Source organism: Seriola dumerili, unplaced genomic scaffold (genome assembly GCF_002260705.1).
Source record: "Seriola dumerili isolate Sdu_G_001 unplaced genomic scaffold, Sdu_1.0 BDQW01000003.1, whole genome shotgun sequence".
NCBI classification, from domain to species: Eukaryota; Metazoa; Chordata; class Actinopteri; order Carangiformes; family Carangidae; genus Seriola; species Seriola dumerili.
The window spans coordinates 11722844-11746153 of record NW_019174258.1 but is presented as its reverse complement, the minus strand read 5'-3'; the positions used below and the strand labels follow the sequence as shown (position 1 = coordinate 11746153).

The window sequence follows — 23310 nt, the reverse complement described above, 5'->3', positions numbered from 1 at the left end:
AAACAGGACGTTTCCTTTTTATCTGTTGGCTAGACCAGGCTAAGCATTATGTAACCAGGGAAGCCTGCTGTTTAATGCATTATGTGGTTATTATTACATTGCATAATTCACTACATATACCTACACGACAAAATGCAAATACTACAATACTGCATTAATTCATAACTTTGTTCAGCTTATCATGATTAATGCAATATAATGCTACAATACTGTAGTTTGATGGTACAGTGTGTATAAAATGTATAACCTATTTTAATCCACTACCACATTTAAATTGCAAATCTTAATTTCATATGCTGATGTTTTACAAAACATGTCTTACAAAACATTAGCCCAACACAAATAACCAATGACAAACTCTGCAGTGCAGGTATTCCCTCATTTAAAGGCAGTCCTCCTATCTTTATCAAGGACCAAAAACACACACAGGACAGTTTGCCATGGAAATTTGTTTATTATGATAGACAACTTGTAGAGTTCTTCCAGAGAGATGTGACAGAAGGCTACATTACTGGCTATTAACCACATAGTTTATCACAGCTATACATCACTTGGCTTTGATGGATCTGAAGGATTTTCATTAAGCTGTAAACCATGAGCCACATACTGTAACCAGTCACAGAAACAGAGGAGGGCTGAAAAAAGCTGTGAGAATAACACTCCAACTACAAGCCTGAGTACCTGTACAGTTCCTGAGACAGTTTGGCTACGAGAGATGGGACTGTTGGCAGGCAAAGAGTACTTTACTACAAAAGTCGACAATGTCTCTAAGCAAATTTTTTTTCATTGGTACTTGTTCTTTTTTTTACTTTTGCCACATTTTACAAGGCCTTAACCCACTCGATCCATTAATGTCGACAAAAACATATTAAAAGAATGCTAAATTAGAAATTTTAAGTAGGGAGTTATAAAAAAAAATATCAATAATAAAGGGTTTTCCAATTCCAGCTGCTTTTAGTATTTCACAAGTCATACTTGCTAGGACTCCAAAAGATGACACATTACATGTTGACAAACTTGCCCAATAGAAAAGTTTTATTATGCATCTGCTCTCTGTTGGTAATTTCCATCTTTGTACGAACCACCTCTGGACGGTGAGTGTTTTTCTGACATTGTCTTTACAGAGTAGGAGAGTAAGGGCACTACAGTCATTTTCTCTCATAACGGAGTTCTCTGAGTAAGCATATTTTTTCACCTCCACTTCCTCTCAGATGTATTATGACACTGTTAACATATGTAACAAAACAAAACAAAAAACACCAACATTCCCATTCTAAATCCCACAGTTCAGTCTCCTCCACCTCCTCCTATTAACCCAGAGGCCAACATGAGATCAAAAAGAAAAGAAAAAAAGAGTAAGAAAGCCCTTTTCAGCTACAGTGTTCATCCACCTTTAAGATTAGAGCAGGTTTTCAGTAGCTGCGTCCAAACAGGGTGTAGTACTTTGCAGGCTCCTTACAGTTGACACACGCCTGACCAGGCTGCAGTGTCTTCAGGGGAGAGAAGGGGATACAGAGGCTCTTAGCTCCCATGGATGGAGCACCAGGCTCCAGGTCCTGGTCCCTGATAACAACAAGAGCAAAAATCTTAAATGGCTGAAATCAATACTGAGAGAAAAATGTGATATAATGAGTATTCATTTTGTTCTTTCTCAAAAACTGATGTGAATGGGATAAATTATGATAGTACTTTACAACTGACCCTGACTGAAAATACTGAAAATGGAGAAACTGAAAATATGTGTGTGTGTGTGTGTGTGTGTGTGTGTATATATATATATATATGTGTGTGTGTGTGTATGTATGCCTTTTGCTCCCTCAAATGGTAGAGCAAGGCACTGACTCAGACAGTGAGAGGTTAGACGTACTTGGCAGTGGTTTTCTTGATTGAATCCTCGCACTGAATTTCACCACAGAATGGGATCTGGACGATCTATCAAATAAGACAAACATCAGTTATTTACTCTGGTGAGGGCAGACAGTGAAATGTTTAGCACAGTGTGTGGATAATGTTACTCACCTTGCCCTGGTCCAACTCTTTCTGGAACTGCTCCATAGAGTCTGCAGCCACCATGTGAGTCTTCAGGTCATTTGAAGCTCTGACAAACACACATATAACACACTTACATCAGTCCTCTTGTATGTTTATGCACACAATGTAATCTTTCAGTCTGTGTACACAATTTCTAACACAGTGCTCCCACCAGCTGGCTGGCAACTGGCCACCTGCAATACTGCATTAAGTTTAATGCTGCATGCATCAGGTTTTTTGTGCCTTAATGACATCTACATGTATGGTGATCATTGCAGCTCTCCTATAGCAATGAAATGGCAGCCAATGAAGTGCGAGTGTATTTTATTACACTAAAACAATTCCCAGTGTGAGAGTGATTTACAGCAGGTGAAACATGTTTCACTGCATTTTCCATACTGAAATCTACAAGTAAAATCCTTTCAACAATTCTTCCAACAACAACTCATGCTTTACAATATTCTGTTGTCCTTTACTGGCTGATCAATATTCATTTGTAACTAAAGTCCTGTGTCAGCCATGTATAGTTTAAGTCTGACTTTGATGTGAAGTGCTGCATCTTACTTGTTGAACAGGCTCTTCTGGATGTCCTCCAACATGGCGACCAGCCTCGTCTCCACCTCTGCCTCTGGAATTGTCACCTTTGCGCCAGAGTCTCTCCTCACTGCGACGCACTGACGCTGCTGCATGTCTTTAGGGCCAACCTCCAGACGAATAGGAACTCCCTGGACGAGGCACACAGACATACACAACATGTGAGAGAGATATAATGACAACCACTTGTTCCAATGTGATCACCGACTTTTATTCGCTTTATTGTTTCCTCTTCTTTTTTCTGTAGGTCTTCAGGTTAAGCTCTTTGTAAACTTTGTTTAGATAATATCACATACTTCAAGTTAAACTATTAGTTCTGCTACTTTTACTCTCATGTTATTAATGACCTTGAGTTCCCAGTGGTTGAACTTCCATCCTGGGGAGTAGTTATCTCGGAGGTCACTCTTCACCCTGACACCAGCCTCCTGCAGCCTCTTCAGGTATTTCGAGCACTGGGCCAACAGTGCCTCCTTCTCCTCCTCTGGTAGGGAGGCAGTGATTCCACAGGGGATGATGACAATCTGGGAAAGAAAAGATAAGGTAGGTTGGTGGTTTACTTTGGTGGGGATTTGGTCTTCATCTCTTCTTTTAATTCATATGAAAATAATAGGATGAAAAAAGCAGATGTCTTGTACACGCACACAAGCACACAATGACAGTCGTCCATCAAGCAAATTCCATGCATTTCCATGTCTGTGTGTGAGTGACTGTACCTGCAGGCAGGCGACTTTAGGTGGCAATACGAGTCCCATGTTGTCTCCATGGACCATGGTGAGGACACCGATGGTCCTGGTTGTGATTCCCCAGGAGTTCTGGAAAGCCAGCTGCTTCTCGCCTGGCCTCTTTGGATCCTCAAACACAATCTCAAACATCCTGGAAAAGTTTTGGCCAAGATGGTGGGAAGTGGCCCCCTGAGGAAGCACAAGGAAATGACAATGTCGAGATGACTTTTTGTCTTTTAAACAGTGCAATTTCCACTATGTTCTAAAACATCAGCTCAAATCACTCAGTCTGACTGCATGTGGATTACGTGTGAAAAAGAGGTGCTATCATGAATTATTGTCTATTTCTCTGCAACTTCTTGTTAGTGAAGTATAATCTAATCCAGTGTTAAGATTTACAAATTAAACTTCTTATTCTGCTGGCCTCAGTGTAAAGGGATGAGAGGAAGGAGTGAATGAATCCAGTATACCAACGTACCTGAATGGCTCGGCCACTGGCAGAGATGAAAGCCTCCACAGTAGTGGTGTAATCTCCTCCTGCAAACTTCTCCTTCTCTGTCTTTCTCCCCTTCACCACGGGGATCGCCATCAGCTCTTCATACACACTGGCGTACAGATCCAGGATCTGAAGCACCTATATACACACACACAGAAGCCAAGCACACAAAGACTTATTGTTTGATACAATACAGTATAGTAAACAAACAAACAAAAAAAAAAAAATCTACCTTTATTACTATTAAAAGGGCTGTATGTAGTTCACTACAACATTTCTATCATTGCATCTCAGCACTGACTCATCAAGATCAGGGTTTGCAGGTCTGTTACCTCCTCTGCTGCCTCCTCTTTGGTGGCAAATGCTGTATGTCCCTCCTGCCACAGGAACTCTCTTGTCCTCAGGAAGGGCTGCGGGTGTTTGAACTCCCATCTCTAAAGGGAGGAGTAGGGGAGGAAGATTAGAAAGAAGAGAGGAAAAACTTCAGCAGTTGTACATGCCTGTAATTATCAAAATACAAAAGTAAGATGTATAGATAATGTAAATACGACATGTGAATATAGGACGACACTGACCACAACATTACACCACTGGTTGAGTTTGATTGGCAGGTCTCTGTGGGACTGGACCCATTTAGCGTAGGCCGGGTACATCACTGAGGTAAACAGAGACAGACCCAAGGGTTCATGCCAAATACGACAGAACAGCAAACCCACACCAACATCTTCATTCAATACAACATCAATGTTTTACAACTGACTAAGATACTATATATGTTCAGTGTGTGTATTGGCATTGTTATTATTCGAGCCGGACCGATACTGGATTTTTCGGGCCAATGCCGATATTAGGGAGCAAAAAATTTCAGATATTTCAGATATCGTATATTGGCCAATATATATATATATGATCTGATTGTCCAAAATTACATCAGTGCACTGAAACAGTAATCTTCACTTGGAATTAAATAAACTCACAACTATAAAAACATAAGAACAAATATGTTTATATATGATATATAATTAACTTGTATGAAAACAAAAGATGAAATATATATAAAATGCTGCCTATATAACTTGACCCAAGCATTTCCACTGAATTATTGCTTTTTAATAAAAGTGTTCATATCAGCACATATCAGAGAATATATGCACTGATATGATATATCTGTGGTAGGCCAATACTGGCTGATAAAATCAGCTCTAGTTATTATATATACATGTCATGTTTGATCTAAAAGTCAGAGTCCACTAAAGATCTGTTCAGACCTGTTTCACTGGTGGGTCTGACAGCAATGGGCTCTGCCAGCTCTGTTTTTCCTGACCGGGTTACCCAGGCAACCTGACAAAGAAGACAATATCACCATTAATGGATTATTAATATTGTGCAGTCCTACAACGTTGCTGTGCCAAATTCAATACTTTTTGTTTCAGTAAAAAGGAATAGTGATTTCAAGTTAAATTAAAGTTTTCATTATGTTTCAAGAATGTCCCGTCTACCTCTGGAGCAAAGTCTGCAATGTGGGACTTTTCCTTCTCGAGGGCGGCCTGAGAGACGAACATGGGGAAGTAACAGTTCTCCACACCCAGCTTCTTAATTTCCCGGTCAAAGAAGTCTTTAATGGCCTCCCAAATGGAGAAGGCCCAGGGCCGTAGCACATAGCAGCCGCTAACATCATAATACTCAATCATCTCTGATTTAGTGATGACCTGGAGGGGAACAGAAACATTACATTGTAAAGGTAATTTATTTATGTATTTATTTATGTCTGGAAGTTGAAAACAGGACTTGTGCTAATTCAACTCACCTGAGAGTACCAATCAGCCAAGTTCTCCTCTTTCTTGGCCTCCAGGCCCAACCTGACAAGAGGACAACAACTATGTTAGTGTGAAGCACATGTAAAAATAAAGAGGTAATTCCCAAAGAACTGTTATACAGTATATAAACATCAAGTTTAAATGCATGTAAAGCTTCTGGGCATTTCTTTTTTTCAAGTCTGTCTGTTTTACAGTGTTAAAGTTTTCTCTACTCAAGTTGTTTTATTATCTCATCGATGGAAGAGCATCTCAGTTAAGAACTACTTGTCAAATTAAAGGCAGAAGTGATGAAGCACTGCCCAGATATGATAAAGGACAACAACAGAAACACTTACATGTATATGTCAAGTCATGCCTGATTAGTTAGTCTACTCTACAAGTATATTGAGGTGCAGGTGTAATGATCATCACTCCTGAGTGCATTAAAACAACTGACACACAGCCATTCCCAACCTAACCAGCCATGCACAGCCAGCAAACCAGTTTTCTGCTGCTAACTGACAAAACACTTGGATAGAGCTGCACCATTAGGGCAAAATGATAATCCCCATTATTATCATGATTATTCATTTTGATCTGAGGAACAAAAATTATTTTCTGTACTTTTTGCATCTTACATCAAAAAAATCTTTACATCAAAAAACCTTTTTTGCTTTCAGTAGGTATTCAAAATAAAAGTTTCAAGGGTGCCACTGTGGCAAACGGAATTTAAAAAATGCAGAAAAACAAGAGTTTACAACCATGCTAACAGCTCACAGTGATAATGCTAGCATGCTAAAGCTAAGCAGGTATAATGTTTTTCACGTTCACAATCTTAGTTTGGCGTGTTAGCATGCTAACATTTGCTAATTAGCACTAAAATAGAGTATAGCTTAGAGTGATGAGGATGTCCATGGTTTTCAAGGTGAAATGTTGACCTGCTGGTGGTGCTACAGGAAAAGTCAGATGATCACCAAAGTCATTAGGATTCGTCCTCTGGACACCATGCATTTCATTACAAAATATCCGGTAAGACTTTTCACTAAGCCAAAAGGTCAGGAATTAAACAAAGTCAATAGGATTCATCCTGAGATATTCCAGTGTGGACCAAAGTGGTGGGCCGACAGAGCAACATCACCACAGCTAGAGCCTTTGCAGCTAGCATGGCCAAAATACTGAATATACATGATTAGTCGTGCAGTGCTACCATAAAGCCAGCAATCACAACTTATCCTCAAGACAGACATCAGACAACAGGCACTGATCAAGCAGATGAGAACCACTCCAACCATTTAGACTCACCAATTCTGATTACAAAAACCCTCTTCAGTCGTTTAACTACAGTGGCAGAGTCCCCTGCTTCTTCAGTGTCCAAGTAACAGTTGCCTCTGTCCCCACAATGCTCCAGCATTTATTCAAAGGCTAAAATATTTGACTCATGGCATCGTAATGTTCGAGTGAATCTATCCATCGACTGCCAGCTACTGTACGTAATGTGTTTCCTGGTAAGAGTTCAGCTCCTACATACAAAACAGCGCATCTTGCTGAGGAGGCATCCTATTCAACTAACGACAATGTGCTCATCAGGACAGAATTCTTACAAGACAGTTCAGTACAAAGACTTTTTATTGGCTCAGACATTCTGACTCTGCTGCTCAATTTCAGCCAAATCATTTCTGTCCATGCTTTTCATTCAGCTCGCTGGGCCTTGTGCTACACTCGGGATGGGAGAGAAATATTACCGCCAGTCTGTACAGTGAAGTGACCACAGTGAAAGTGTGAACAGGTTTAGAAATCATTATTTGAGAGGTTAAATCTTAGGTTAAAAGTAGAAAAACTGACTTCAGATGCAAAAAGTAAAATACTTCCTCATACCTCATTATTTGTACAGTGATGCTCATAGCGTTTATTGTAATAAGGATTACCATTTTACCAAAATAAAGTTAAAAAAAGTTTAGCACTAAACAAGTTGCCATTATGAAAAAGAACAGCCAGATGAAAAGCTAGTTTATCACTGCCTGTCTGCTTCTTCACCACTCTCCTGTCACTTCTCTCCAGTCTCTCACCGTGTTTGTTTCTTGGATCCTTGACCCTCTCCTGAGCCTCCTGCTCCTCCTGAGGATTCCTTGCCCTGACCGCCCTTGTCTCCTTTACCCTTCTTGCCTCCTCCTCCCTGTTTCTCAGACTTGTTCTCCTTCTCCTTGCGATTTTTTTCCTCTCCCCCAGTAGCTCCAGAAGCAGCCACTGGTTTGTAGTCCTCGCCAGTGAGCATCTTGTATTTGTTCTTCAGGTCCAGTAGAGTCTTCACAGCTGCATCTACTTGATCCTGAAATGGAAGGACAGTTGTTTTTTTTCTCTCCACTACAAACTGTATTTTATTCCAACCTGTGATTGCTTCCTTACCTTCGGGGCCTTCTCGGACTTCAACTTTCTCACCAGCTCCCCCTGTTGGGCCACCTGTGAGAACAGCTCCTGGGCCTGTGGAGAAGAGTTGGACTGGGTTTGGGCAGGGGCAGCTGGGGCAGGGGCAGCTGGGGCTTGCACTCCTGGTTTGTAATCCTGTCCAGTCTTCTGCTTGTACTCTGCCTTTAGAGCCAACAGCTGCTTCACTGCAGCATCGACCTGATCCTGATAGACAGCCAGCAAGGAGACAACCATTTAGTCAAAGCAGCAGCAAACGAATGCAGGACTACTCCACGCTATAAAAAGTCTCAAAATAAGAAAAAAAAACTACATTCCCACCTTGGGGGCTTTTGCAGTCTTCAGTTTCCTGACCACTTCTCCCTGTTCAGCAACCTTCTCATAGAGCCCGGTGGCAGCAGTGGCAGGGGTGGAGCTATTTTGGACTGGGGCAGGGGCGAGAGTTTTCTGAGCTGGGGCGGCTCCAGGCTTGTACTCCTGACCTGTGATCTGTTTATACTCTGTCTTCAGGGCGAGCAGCTGTTTCACTGCTGCATCGACCTGGTCCTGGAGAGACAACAAGGATACTGCCACTCAATTCACAGTGTTTAGCCATCCTGTAATTGTTAACCACTGTTGTAACATTAGGACTGGGTAAAACTGTTCATATTGCAATGAAACGTGAGTTTATGTGCTTTAACAAGTGGCTTTCCGCATCAGTATGTTGATTTTTAAGCTTGTATGCCTTGGTTAATTTTCATTATCATAGGTTAGTCTTAACTTTTGATCATCATTGGTGTTGAATCAGTCTCTTTTCAGAGGGACCTAGACTAACTATCGATGTCCCATACCAGTTATTGTTTCCAGCTACAAGAATTTATGGAGTGCATTTTTCCAATGTTCATGTTATAAATGTTAAAGTTTACCTACTCTAGACACCTCTTCCAAACACTTCCTATTCAGTCGTATCATTGGGATTATGAAAAGTGATAAAAATGTACATCCCAGTTTCCCACAACCCAAGATGTCTTCAAATGTCAGACCAATAGTCCAAAACCAAAAGTTATTCAACTCACACTCATATCAAAGCAGGGAAAAGCAGTAAATCATTCATATTTGGGAACCTGTTATGAGATAATGTTGAAGTCTAGAGGTCAGTCATCACCCTGATCCCTAATGTTGTCACCATGCACAGTTGAGTAGTGGACTAATCTGCTATTAGGGTTTCATTCAACCAAGGAATGTGTAGTCAACTGGTATTTTTAAATGTAAAGGTAACTAGTCACCAGCTGATAGCTATTTGCGGCATCACACAAATATGCTTTTGGCTTTAATAAGCACCGTTTTCTACTGTCTGCTAAGTGGGATCTGGATACCTTGGGGGCTTTCTCAGACTTCAGTTTCCTCACGACCTCCCCCTGTTGCGCAACACGTTCATAAAGGCCAGAAGAAGAGGAAGAGTTGGTCGCAGGGGAAGGAGCAGCGGAAGCGGCAGTGGGCGGGGCCATCCCTGGTTTGTACTCCTGACCGGTCAGCTTTTTAAACTCCGCCTTTAGAGCGAGGAGCTGCTTCACTGCAGCATCAATCTGGTCCTGGTACCATCAACAAACCAGCTTATAGTGGCAGGTATTTAAGGATAAAGTCATGCATGCAACTGGCATGCAAATGGCATGGGGACATGAGAATTTACTCAACAAACGCATGAGGACATGAAGAATGACTCGACGTTCAACGAACGGACGAATGACTTGGGACACGAGTGATGGCTGGACAAACGAATGCGGACACAAACAGCGACTGGACAAAGAGTTGTGGACATGACGAGTGACTGGACAAACATCCAGGTACCTTAGGTGCCTGCTCTGACTTCAGTTTCCTGACCAGCTCACCCTGCTGGGCAACGCGGGTGAATGGACAAGAGGTGGCGTCTGTTGAAGGTGCGGGTGCGGCTGGAGCAGCGGTGGGAGGGGCCATGCCTGGCTTGTAGTCCTTACCTGTCTGTTCCTTAAACTGAGCCTGCAGAGTGAAAGAGAAAGAATGATATGGTAAATCCTTTGAATAATTAACAGCAGGCGTCTTTACTTACAGTGTAACTTTAGTTCAGCTCCAGCTGATGCACCTTTAGAGAAAGCAGCTGCTTTACTGCCTTGTCCACTTCCTCTTTCGGGGCTTTGGCAGTCTTTAGCTGGCGGACAGCTTCACCCTGAGCTACAATGCTAGAGAACAGGTCACCAGCTGAGGTTGAGGCAGGTGCTGAGGCAGGTGATGAGGCAGGTGCTGGGGCAGCCTTGGTGGGAGTGGCAGGCTAAGAAAAGAGGGAAGACAGAATTAGAGCTGGAGGAGAGGAGCAAGAGATGGACACGTACCAGTTTCTCCCAGACATCAAAGAAATAACTACAGGTTCTCCTTAGTCTCTCCTGATTCAAGACTCTGGCTCTGCTCTTGTCTTTCAATATGAGCTCAAACGTCTGACTATAGCTTAGATTAGTAATACCACTCCCATAATGGTGAATGCTAAGAAACAAAAGATCAGAGTGCACTTGTGTCTAAATAATAATAATCAATAAGGTGACATGAGGTAAAGGTTTTCATGCTACGCTGATAACAGGTCTGACTTATAGATAAATCCATTGGTATACCATTAGAAAACATTTGAATGGAGCTTTCTTCATAAGCACTCACCGTGTTGCTGGTGGTCTGGCTCTTGCTTTTGTCCTTAGATCCAGCAGTCGGCATCTCCTTGGTGTGACCATCAGGAATGTAGAGCAGGACACAGGGGCTCTCCTTACAGCTGTTAGGACTACAGATGTTGACCACAGTTAGACACAATCATAGCAGTTACAGAGCAGAACACAACACTGTACACCGGACTGAGCAGATTCACATGTGTAGTTGATGGATGGTTCAAAGACACAGGTCCTTTCTCTCACCTGATTGGTTCATAGGGCTGGTCGCAGATGTAGAAGCCTCGTCTCTGGAGCTGGATGATGTCACCTTTCTTCAGGTTCTTCAGACAGGGATCTCCAAGCATCTTCTCTTCCAACTGAAAGAATGAGAGTCAAAACAAATATGTAAAAATGACCAAAACAAATGTACTGTGTGCACTGAGACATGTCAGACAGACATTAACATAAGGCTGAAAGCAAATGTTGCAGAACAGACCTTGCTGTTTTTATTAATGTACTCTTTGAAGTCATCTTCTTTGGTGATGACAGCTTTGGAGATCAGAGGCTGGTAGTTGATGCAGACGGCGGGCAGGAGTGGAGCGCTGTTCGTCTCGGCCAGCCATGTGATCTTTGTTGTCTTCTTGTAGTCCTTGTTGTCCAGGTTCAGACGAGCCTCCATGGACACGACCTTACCGTCCGCCCCTCTGAGTGGTGAGAAAGGGTGAGGACATGGACAGGTGGAAAATCACATCACTAACTTGACAGCAAATGATTGTGCTGTTGTGTTAACTGTTGTGCTGAAGTGATTATACACACTTGTTGATCTTGGTGATGATGAGGTTGCCCCAGTTGATGAAGGTGACCACCTCGCCCTCTGAGAAAGTCTCAGCGTCTGCTCCTTCAATCAGAACTCGGGGTCCGTACCAAACCTGCTTCATGCCCACCTCTGCGTTCTGAATAGGCACAGAAATGATGTCAGCACTAGTTCATGTATAAAGAGACAACTGTGGCACCAACTGAGAATCTCAATGAATCTCTATTCAAATCATGTGCACATTCAGAGGGGTCAAAAAGTCTGATGGGAAAGACGTCTCAAACTTTTGGACTCCACTGTATATACACACTATTTCACATGGCTTCTTCCTGGAAGAAGAGCAAGGACACACTATATTTCCTTTGCACAAGGCTCTACAAGCTCTGTGCAGCTTAAAGGACCACAATAGTGTTCAACAATATGACTCCAGTAAATCCTGTCTTCTTACAAATTACATTATTGCCAAATACATGTATTTCCCAATTTATCTAAGTGGCGCTGACATTTTTAAATGTGTTTTTCGTTTCCTCCTAGGCTCCTTGGTTTAAATTAATTTTAGTAGATGATCAAAATCAACTCACAGAGACCCTACACTTAAATTACTGATGCATCATAATGAAACATGTCCACACTGGTTTGTGTTATAGCAGTGGTTCTCAAACTTTTCCTGGCACGCCCACCTTCAGAAGCTGAAACACCCCCGCCCTGTTAATCCATCCAACATGGAACTACACAAAAGGAATGTACATCTCCGCCATGGAAATCAGCTTGTTTTGCAAGTGAAAATATCATTGCATGAGCATGAGTGATAAATTTATAAACCATTTTTCAAGTATTTAGCAAAATATTACAAAAGCTAAAATATGGAAAATGAGTGACACTAACTGAAGCAGATTATACTTATTTGGCCTAAATGTGCAAAAACACTAGTATGGTTCTTTAATAGCAGTTAATGTAATTTCACAAAGCCCTGAAAAGTAAAATACCTTCTTTTTTTTTTTTAAATCTTAAAAGAGAGAGAGCGCGACCTCTAACCTTGGGGTGTTTGGCCACTTCCTTCATCTCCTCTGTAGCCTCTGGGACGGAAACAGGAACCACATAAGAGGTGGACAGAGCTGTGTATCTGGGAGCAACTGGATCAATAACCTAACACACACAAAGAGACAAAGACATACACACACAGACACCAACAGGTCATTAAAAGACGACTGGAGCTTTAAGATAATCTCGACATATAAAATGCTGAGTAATGAAAGGACAAAGCAGAAAATGATGCAGCTTCATTTAAAACACAAAAATTCCCTGCCTCGGTGGATGACTAACGAAGGATGTCAGACTCACAACAAGAAAGACGAGTGGAGAAAGAAAAGCTGATTTCATGAGTGAATTGTGACAGGTGCGCAGGTCAGGGACACAAGCTCTTATTTAGCTGCTTATTCAGCCACTATTTTACCAGCCAGCTTGAGTGTGTAGGAGCCTGAATTGCAGCTGAATGATTTGCAAAATAGTCTCAACATCAGAGAAGCATCATCCCAGCAGGGGCAAGGTGGTTTAGATTATAAAAGAGGACCACATGGAAGAGCTGGTGGATGCTGCCAAAGGTCTTATAGCATCCAATTTAAAATATCTGTGGTTTTAAAAGAGTCATTATGAATCACAGTATTTCTCTTCTTACATCAGACATTGCAAATTTGGCCCTGTTCAGACCTGGCATCAACATGCATCTCGGTTTGGATCTCACTTCCCTGCTCTATATACAAATAAACACATATACACTGTTGTTTTTAACCAGTCTAAGACAGACAGGTCTGTAGTCAATGTGTTTGTGTGAGAGAGAGAGAGAGAGAGAGAGAGACAGAGAGAGAGAGAGAGAGAGAGTGAGAGAGAGGCAAGGACGGGTTGAGTGAATCATCGCGCTGCTCACAGCTCTACAATAAAATAAGGTTTTAGCCATTTTGAATGATAAAATATTTTCAGTCCACTAAGAAACTGTGTTAGGACTAACAGCACTGCGGCAGAGGACGTCAGTAGAGTAGGTAGTCCTTCAGTGTGGCCCAGGACACGTTTTAGCATTCACACTGCTAAAAGAATGTGGACACGGGACTCAGACCACCTCTGAATGTGGTCTGAGTGATTGGATCTCAAATGTGTCCTCAGTGTCTTGGGTGCGTTCACACCTGAACTTAGAGCTGTATACTAGTGATCGGATCACCTGAGATGGTTGTTAATGCCAGGTCTGAACAGCACCGTTATCTCTTATGATCTTTATAACAGTAACAGGAGTGAATATGACAGTGACCTTTGACCTCTTCACTAAAGGATACTTGCGATGTTAGTGATTTAGGACATAAAGCGTGAAGCACAAGTGAAATCTCCCATGAATGTTAAACATGTTAAATTGGGTGGATTTAGTCAATAAATGAAGAGGAAGCTTCTCAGCTGCTCACTCAAAAAGCTGCGATGGACTCTGAGGATGAAGGGAAGAGGTGGAGAGGGAAACATCAAGGGGGATGGGTGTTGCACTGGGAATGGATGTCCTGGGACTGTGCGACTTTAACTACATTTTGAAGATTATATAACCAGTTTGTTTACAGATTTAAAGCTGCATTTGAAAAACATCTTACTCCCTGGTTTTAACTCAGAACGAATCACAGAGGGGCTGCAAGGTAGAGCATCCTGTCCACTCTAAGACAACGCGGATTCACTGTACGTCCAAATTATTCTCATACACGTTTTGGTGGTAGGTACAGGCAAATGGCATTTCCTGTATTATCAAGCGACCATAACATCCTAATGTTACGGTCCTTTCCTCTTTCTGCATGCTTTAGTCTTTCAGGGTTTCTGCAGTGTTGACCAAATTACAGTTAAGACTTTTTAAGACTTTAATACCACACAGAATTCAGTTCAGTATGTGTTACACAGTCATAACGGTCGATGAATGACAGAAAACAAACAATAAGGCCTACAATTACTTCTCAGCTGTTTATAACAATAATTAGTAACTTAATCAATTAATTAACATGACATGGACCCATGTGTAGATTATTGGACAGGACTACGGGGCACAGGCCCAGGGGACTGGGGGCTCAGGGGGCCTCGGTGTCGGAGCTTTTGTATGACATGACTTAATATTTCTTGCTTAATAGTCACAGAGTTCGGTTATAATACTACGAAGACAGGTAAAACTATCCCAGAGAGACACAAATTGATCACAAAGAGAAACAAAAGCACCGCTAAGAAACAAAATCACCACACAGAAACGCAAAACTACAAAGTGACCACGTCGTAGCGGAGCCTCCCACCAGCTGACTAATATTACTGTCTACAGCAAGCAAGAAAAAAATATTCAAGACCTTTTTGAGGGAACTGAATTTCATGCTTTAAGACTTGCAGATACCCTGTTTTGATACAAGTCAGACTCATGTAATTATGACCATAGTAAACTGAACCCTCAGAAAATGTCTCTTCAAATCTGGTACCTCTTTAAGTCGGTGAGGAAGAGAAGACCAAGTGATGAAAGCAACAAACTAATAAAAAAAAACATGGTGTGCAAGAGAGCAACATTGACCTGGGAGCTAGTACAGAGTCAAAAGACTCTGACCACTGCACAACTCTGCTGCCCCTAAGCCTCTCAGTACCTTTTTTCTATGACAGGTAACTTAACATTTCTTGGATACCCTTATCTGTACTTATACTATCATATACCCTCGTCATCTCTTTGGCTGGTAAAATAGTGAAGGCTTTTCAGATAAACCAGCCCATGAAGGAAGCAGAGAGGGAGTGGGTGAGAATGAGGAAGAAGAGGAGGACGAGGAGGTGGAGGAGTACCTTCAGACAGCTAATTGGCAGCTTGGAAACAGAAGAGTGAGATGCTGTTTAATGTCAGATATAAGGAGGGAGGAAGAGAGAGAGGATAAAGGTAGAGACACATTTACATAGAATGGACCGTTAACATAGTTTCCCCTCACCCTTACACCTTCCTGTTTACTACAACCCTGGCCACGCTCCCTTTTTTTTCCTTCTACTCTTTTCATTTCAGTCTGGGCAGTGACAATGTAAATAAAAGTAAATGGGTTTAAAAGCATACACATACAACTATTTGTTAGGTTAGTCAATCAGTGACTCACAATTAATCTATCTTTCAATAAATTGTTATTTCAATTTAAATTATGGGTATTTCAGGCCTGTGTTTATTAATTCATCTACTGTTACAGTAACATTTTAAATACTGTCAAGTTGATGTGAAAGAACTTTGGGGGCATGAAACTGTCTGAGGAGGGCAGGGAGGAGCGGGTTAGTAGAACATGCATATGAAGCCCTTTGCAAAAACAGAAGCAGCTGTTAGTTCCTAAATCTCAACCTCAAGCCAGATGTGCCAATCATTATCATGACTTTCCTGAAAATCCAAAGAGTCTGTGTTACCGCCTGTGTTAGCCACACTAATTAAAATTCAAGTGATACAAGTATGTCATGATGAGTATAAAGTCCACTTTTCAAGATGAGGTTTGGATCTCACTAATCAACTTCACACCTTCCACCTGACTCGGGGATGAAGCAGCAAGTGCCAGCGAGGAAAAAACCACACAGGAAGCAACACAGATGGAGAGACAGATGAAAATGGAGGACAACAAACCATGAATACAAACAACTGTGGCACATGACATGAAGCAGCTGGTATGGTTTGTGAGGGTTTCAGTGTTACTGGGGACAGCATGGAGGGTAATGGTGGGGTAATGACGATCAGGGAAAGAGGTGGCAAATGAAAATGTTAAACAGAATGAGAAGAGCAAAGCAGAAACAAGCCATGCCAGCAGTGAACCCACAGGCAATTCTCTGAACCTCTATCAATCACAGGCTTCTGCTTTTGAGCCTCATATATTCATGCATCACATTTTATTGTCATCCATTTAGAGTTTGTGGTTGTAAATGACCCAAACATCTGTAGTGGTAAAAGTGAACCGGATAAATTTGAGCACTCTGCCCTTACCCATGAACACCCATCCGATAACATACAAACTAAGTTTTACTGTGCGCTCCTACCCTGAAAAAATAGCTCAGTAGATAAATGCTAATGAACAGAATGGTCTGTTGAGTTGCTCCAATCACAAAGGTAACAATATATTATGTCCTTCATGTAGACAAAGTTAAAAGAACTTTGTTCTCAAAGTTAAAAGAACTTTGTCTACATATCCAACTACACTGCTGTTTGGAGAGTTAAAAGTGATAATTGTTCAGTGGCAGCAGAGCCAAACAGGCTTCAGTAACAACAGAGTTAAATTCTATATGAAAATCATTTTCATCGCTGGGTTCAGACAATCAGACCTCGGCACGAGATGACAAAAAGGAAAAGTTTACCTTCTTATTGAAGGCCCAGATCTTGTCCCACTCCATGTTCACCACAGACCTTGATCCTCCCTAGACAGAGGAGGATAAAAGAAAAGCAATATATATATATATATATATATTAAAGTCCTTTTCCTTCTTTCTTTTTTTTTATTTCTTTTTTTTTTTTTTTAAAGTTTCCCATGGATGTTACATAAAGATTTCAATTTTGACTACATCACAATGTAACTTCCTGTTAGCAGACTACAGCATCCTGCTGTTTTAAAGATTCTACATTTTAATATATACTCAGTGCCTCTAAAGGACATGTTCATGATCAGGACATTATCAGGCTTAATAATCCTGTTTATTCTCATCCATGTTCTTTGAACACATTAGTGCATCTCGGATGACGTTATCTCACACTCACACTTTAAATGAAGGCAAAACAAGTAGAGAGTTGAAACCATGATCAGGATTCATATGACTGACTCACGCTGATCATCAGTCAAGTTTGTCTATTTGCTCCCAGTATCTCAGAGTCTGGACTGTTTCTTTTTTTTTTTTAAGAGTACAAACCTGCATGTTCTCATCTAAGGTCAGAGTTAAAATCAACATTTTTTTTATCTTCATAACTCTAAGAAAGTATCTGAAAATGAGTTCTCCCTAAAACAGCTTTGTCATGGTCCACCTAAATATCAATAAGATGCACAGGTTTGGACATAAGGACTTGTTGTTCTGACAACAGCACCAGATAAAAGTATATATGTACAAATAGAGGGGAGATTTAAGAAGGTTATCTCTCATACATCCTTTATCCATCTATCAAAATGAGCTCCCATCTTTGTTTTAAGGAGGTATCTCTGACCCATTTCAAACTATGACTGGCTGACAGGTGTACCTGGGCTGCTATGAACTGTTTTAGACCCTCCACAGTCATTCCTCTCCTCAGGACTCCTCTGACAGTGGGGAAGCGAGGGTCATCCCTGGAGGATGAGGCAAGAAACAGTCAAAAGAGAACATGGGAGTGGAGAGATGAAACGTGGAAGAGCAAGCATTTATCTTAACCTACCATCCATCAACGTATCCCTGGTCGACAAACCATGTGAGTTTCCTCTTGGACAGCACTGTGTTATTGAGGTTGAGTCTGGCATACTCCCAGATGTAGGGTTTCCTGAGGCGCAGGGCATCGATTACCCAATAGAACTGCTCATCACGGTCGTGGTACTCGGTGGTCCTAAGAGCATGGGTCACACCCTCCAAGCTGTCCACGATGGGGCAGGCAAAGTCGTATGTCGGGTAGACTCTGGAAGAAAAGACGTGGAAAGTTTTGACAATTAGTATCCGTAGGATATCTGAATATTCCAGTGGTGGATGCAAATAATTCAGATGTTAAAGCACAAATTGTTGTTTTAACAAATCATTAAGACCAATAAGTCAGGTACCTGTAGGTGCCTCCAGTGCGGGGGTGGCTAGCGTTCTTGCAGCGATAGAATGTGGGGTCTCTCAAACAGCCGTTGTTGGACTTCATGTCAATCTTTGCCCTCATACAGCAGGTCTGACCGTACTCTGTTCCAGATTTCATCTCCGACCACATCTTCATGTTCTGTTCCACCGCTACACACACACAAGACAGATAAGTTGCGTATTATAGCTTCAGACAGTTCAGAAACCTTCCACATTCACTGCGATTGGTAATCATGGCCTGTGTCACTAGGCGTACTGTTATTTCTGCATTTGGACTCAACGCGCTGCTCCCTCTCCTGCTTCATCTGCTCAGGAGGAGTGTTGTCAATGTAGGCCTTGCCCTCGGTAAGCAGCTGTTCAGCAAAGCGCATTATGGTGGGAAAATGGTCGCTGGTGTAGGTGAACTGGTCTGGATTAATCTGGAGCATGGCAACATCTTCCAGGATAACCTGAGGAGAAGCAAAGACACGTAGAAATATGAACACAAACTTATTTTTACTGGCAGCCAGTTTGGAGATAACATGACTGATTTACAATTTAATCTTTCCATTTGCTCTCACCTTCTCAAAGTCCTCCTTTTCCTTCTCAGGGTTGGTGTCGTCGAAGCGCATGATGAGCTTGCCTTTGAATGTGACCTGGTAGTGCTGGTTGAGCAGAGCAGCCTTAGCATGGCCAATGTGCAGGTATCTAGCCACAGAGAGACAGAAAAACATCCCCGTTAAGAAAAGGACCAAAACTCCTAATCCAAACTAAGGGATCTAATGATTGTTTAACATCTCCTAAACTCCAGATCAAGTCTTACCCACTGGCCTCGGGAGGGAATCGAACCACCACCTTGCCCATCTCAGCTCCTGGCAGCTCCACAAACTTTCCAACATCCTGCTTCTTCTCATTTGACTGTGGAACAGAGACACAGTCAGTCAGGAAATACAGGAAGAGTACATTCATCTCTTAAGATATTATTGAAAAGATTAATCTCAATGTTTGGTTTTATCAAGATGTTGATTATCAGGTTCATGAACATAAAACATTTTCACATTAACATTTAATTTTCTTCTTGTTTATTAAGTATAAAGCTCCAGGTCAAACTCAGCTGGCTTTACATTCATACAGTTTCACACATTCCACATTAAGATTACACTTACATTGGATTTGTTCATTGGAGCTTTCTTACTGGTATACTTGTTGCCCACAGAAGTGAAGGGAACCTGGGAGCTCAGGAAAGAGAACCAGCGATTGACATGGGAGAAGGATTTGCCCTGGCTTGGCCATTCCTCATGACCTGCAGAGAAACAAGCAACACCTGTTTTCCTGCAATTCACCCATTTAACTGCAGAAATTCTACATTGAAACAGACAGATAGTACAACAAGTAGAGATCTGAATTGGTACATCGTGGATGGCACTGACCTTTGAGGGCGGCCCAGACGGACAGATCAGCCAGGGTGAGAGCGTGTCCAACCAGGAAGGTCCGCAGGGAAAGGGCCAGATCCAGTTCACCCAGCGCCTCGGTCAAGCCAGGCTGACCGCACAGACGCCGAGCACTGAACTCCAACCAGTGGTCGACCTGCAGTCACCAGACAGCATTTGAAATGAGAGGCAAGAACCCCAAACATAACATGTCACGAACATACACACCTCAGTTTGCTCCATCATGTTGGCTCCATAGAGGCCAAGAGCAGGGGCCACTCGAGCCAAGTACCGACTGATGGAGTTGGCATCGTTGAACTGGATTGCACTGAGGAAGGGACAGAGAACACAGAAAACATCAGTGATGTGACTATGACTATGCTACATGCTGGAGCTTAGTTAGATAGCTTAAATTTGAGGAAATAATTGTGTCACGTACTCTGAGACTTGAAGGCGGGTGTCTTTGCCTTCCTCCACTGATAACTGCACACTGCCCTTCACATGCTCTGCTGCCAGGAGCGCACCTGTAGGATGGAGGAAGAAATACAGCGTTAGCTAGTGTGTTTTGTGAATATGGGTAAACATGGCTGAATGGCTTAAACCAGCTTCAGTCAACTCTGATAGAGAATCTACAAGTGTTAACTCAACCGAGGAGCAACTGGATATGCTTTGGATTCATGAAGATGCTTTGCTTCTTATCTGAGAGGCTTCTTCAGTTCAGAACACCCATAACCTAGATGACTGACAATCTTCACAGACATTATGAGTTGAGAACCAGTTCAACTGGTCCTGGGATAAAAAAACAGAAACAAACATGCACACTGCAGTGTCATTTTACTCTGCCCAAACCACAATCCTTGCTTTTAGGCTGTTTCAACAGCTGTGCATTCAGCTGTTATGTAGTACTGCTTGTCTAATATATGTCAGTACTCAAGTGTTAGGTTGAAAACTCATGCAGTGACTTCATATTATTATAGGTAATAGGAATATGGCTGAACTGTAGCATCAGGGTTCTTTAAGCACAGACAATTCTCTAGGAGTTTAAAGTTAAATTCAGATTAGGAAACTAACGAGCTACATTTTCGCAGGTAATACAAAATTACTTAATTTTTCAATTTTTCAATTATGTTGAATACAAAACAGACTCTAACTGTCCAATGATGTAGTTTGGCATTTGGGCAACAGAATCCTTTTCCTCATGGTTTCAGCACTCCTGACTTTCTGATTCTCTCATACATGTCTGAGGGGAAGAGCTGCAGAGATGGTTTCACTTTTTGTTCTTCTCTACAGAGGAAACCTGGGTTTGTGATCAGCACACCTACCACTGACTGATGCTGCCCAGGATTTTACAGTAGACTTTACAGTAAGAGTGCTATTCAAGTGCAACAGAAATCAGTGTGCAAAACATCTGCACAATCTATCAAACACGCCACGTTTCAAGATGCTTGCATCAGCCTGCTGAATTCACTGTAAACGCACAATGGCGCTGTTCAGTCACTGTCAAAGCTACTCATTACATTAGTTTATCTTGGTAGAAGCCTTGTTCACACTTTATGGAACACGGCACAATCACCTCTCACATTAAAGATGCATACATACATTTTAGCAACAAGTAACGTTGTATGACTAAATCTAAACAGAGCTGAGCTAAAGAAAGCTAGCTAATGTCAGCGTGTCAATTAGCCTCATGCCCCTTTGAAGTCTGTGTCGTCAATGATCATTCCCAAGTTCATAAGGACTATTTGCACACAATGAACTGATGCAATATGGCTTTCACATGGGAAGTTTAAAGTAGACGCATATTATGTGAGACAGCTGCCACTATTAAAAGGACGTTTTAAATAACTGTCCACATGTTGTTGTTTTGTAAGTGCCACGACGTCATGCTAGCTAGCGTTAGCATGTTAGCTATCTACACAGTGCTATACACTCTGAATGAGCCGCCGGCTAGTAACATTATATAACCCACCCCTTTTCAACTTATATGGACACACCACCCAACTGGCTTCAATTCATATATAGGTCAAGTTAAAGGTATTGCTATATGTAAAAGAAACCACATAGCTACTTCGTAAATGATGATAATATCCGAGTCTCCCGCACCCCCTGTTAACTTTCAGAGAACTAAATTATACATATACATATACATATTTACATATATTATACATATCTTAATAGGAAATCAAACTTTTGTTATTGTTTTTTTTTATCTATTCCGTATTGACCAGATAACCCCAATGACTGCACCAATTTCTTAACCTTAGGGAGACAGCTATCCAGATTTGAATATACGAAAATAAAAATTACATTGCAAAATTTTCTAATGGGGTTCGTCTCATTTGTTAGGGTGACACGTAGCAGCTACTAGCTTAGCTAACTGTCAGTGAGTGCATGCACTGCACGCGACTCACTGTAGAATGTCCTCGGGGAATCAGACTACAACTCACCTAGAGGCACATTGCTTGTGTTGATGGTGAGGTTTAACGCCATGCTGTGAAATCCTTCTTCCACACAGGTGGTGAAGCCTTTTCACTGTTGAAGAGACCCAGCTAAAGTCCACAGACAGGGGAAGACTAATCTCCACACCAGCAGTCAGTGGCTCGAAGAGACAGGAAAAAGCCTGTTTGGTTTTTATGAGAGTCAACCAACAACATGGAGGTGCAATACTGCCACCATCTGTACAGGAGTATACATGACTAGAAGCTCCAGGGGCAGAGCAGGGGCAGAGCAGGGGCAGAGCAGGGGCAGAGCAGGGGCAGAGCAGGGGCAGAGCAGGGGCAGATCCTCTGGTGCATTAAACTCACACATCATTAAGAAAGTCTTTCATCCCAAAATGCTGCAGTGGAGTTGGGTTTTACAGGTCACCAGCAGAGAACTGTGGTCACAATAGTCACAACAATCACAGTTCAAAAATGGAGCCACTTTACTTTATTTTTTGTGTTAAAGGAGATTTGAATGTGAAAGAATGTAAAAATGTAAAAACCCACATCTTCAGTTTTTTCTCTCCGAACTTTTAACCTGTACAATATCTATTTGGGGGCCTTTTTTGTGATATGTCTGGATGTACGTAAAATAATTCAGTTTGCATGCTCTTAGTTCTTATCTGCCTCTGCTGCCCACACTGAATCTCCACAAATCCAGCAATGACTCATGATTAATTATGATTTCTGGAACATAATAATAAAATGGGACACCTAGCATATAACAAACCTCTAACCTAGTATGTATGTTTTTGCCAATCTCGATATGAACTGGACTAATGTTGACAGTGGCTGGTGTGGTGAGTTGAGTAACAGTATAATCTACATACATAACAATAACCAATTAGCTTGATAAATAAAAAACAAAGTAATCAGGCTAAAACTAAAACCAGGCTAGATAAAATATGATACAAACATAAACGAAGACCAAATATATTGTTGACGCACTCTTGTTTATTATACCTGATAACGAATCACTGCTTGTATCAAACACAGTCCATGGCTCGTGTTCAGATTTCGCCGATGTTGCGGAACTACGAGAACAGATAGAGTTTCCACCCGGACACATATTCCTTCTTCACCTCCTGCACCGTGGTTTGTTGTGTACTCCAT

General features: G+C 41.8%; 1 protein-coding gene across 2 annotated transcripts; it reads right to left on the bottom strand.

Moving 5' to 3' along the window:
• Positions 1–434: 434 nt before the first annotated feature.
• On the bottom strand, positions 435–22307 carry eprs (glutamyl-prolyl-tRNA synthetase). Of its 2 annotated transcripts, XM_022740801.1 has the most exons (35): positions 22165–22307; positions 20157–20241; positions 19946–20045; positions 19718–19874; positions 19454–19590; positions 19111–19205; positions 18869–18995; positions 18565–18757; positions 18287–18458; positions 17914–18147; positions 17743–17827; positions 16875–16934; positions 12555–12665; positions 11522–11658; positions 11202–11409; positions 10970–11082; positions 10722–10839; positions 10159–10344; positions 9888–10055; positions 9416–9631; positions 8382–8606; positions 8043–8267; positions 7706–7965; positions 5651–5702; positions 5343–5552; positions 5112–5184; positions 4419–4498; positions 4176–4277; positions 3826–3981; positions 3339–3536; positions 2973–3146; positions 2596–2756; positions 2020–2098; positions 1868–1932; positions 435–1563 (listed from the first exon to the last, which is right to left on the bottom strand). In XM_022740801.1, the coding sequence occupies exons 1-35, from the start codon at positions 22205–22207 to the stop codon at positions 1413–1415; spliced, it is 4956 nt and encodes a 1651-aa protein (XP_022596522.1). In that variant the 5' UTR covers positions 22208–22307; the 3' UTR covers positions 435–1412. The 2 variants fall into 2 exon arrangements, with proteins under 2 accessions (XP_022596522.1, XP_022596529.1); XM_022740808.1 differs by lacking the exon at positions 9416–9631.
• Positions 22308–23310: the final 1003 nt, after the last annotated feature.

Excerpts from the sequence above, each read along its gene's own strand:
- eprs (XM_022740801.1), bottom strand. The coding sequence starts at position 22,207 with ATGGCGTTAAACCTCACCATCAACACAAGCAATGTGCCTCTAG. Across the intron at positions 18,996-19,110 it reads TTCCCTCCCGAGGCCAGTGG|ATACCTGCACATTGGCCATG; the intron begins GTAAGACTTGAT and ends CTCTGTGGCTAG. Across the intron at positions 5,703-7,705 it reads GGATCCAAGAAACAAACACG|GTTGGGCCTGGAGGCCAAGA; the intron begins GTGAGAGACTGG and ends TCCTCTTGTCAG.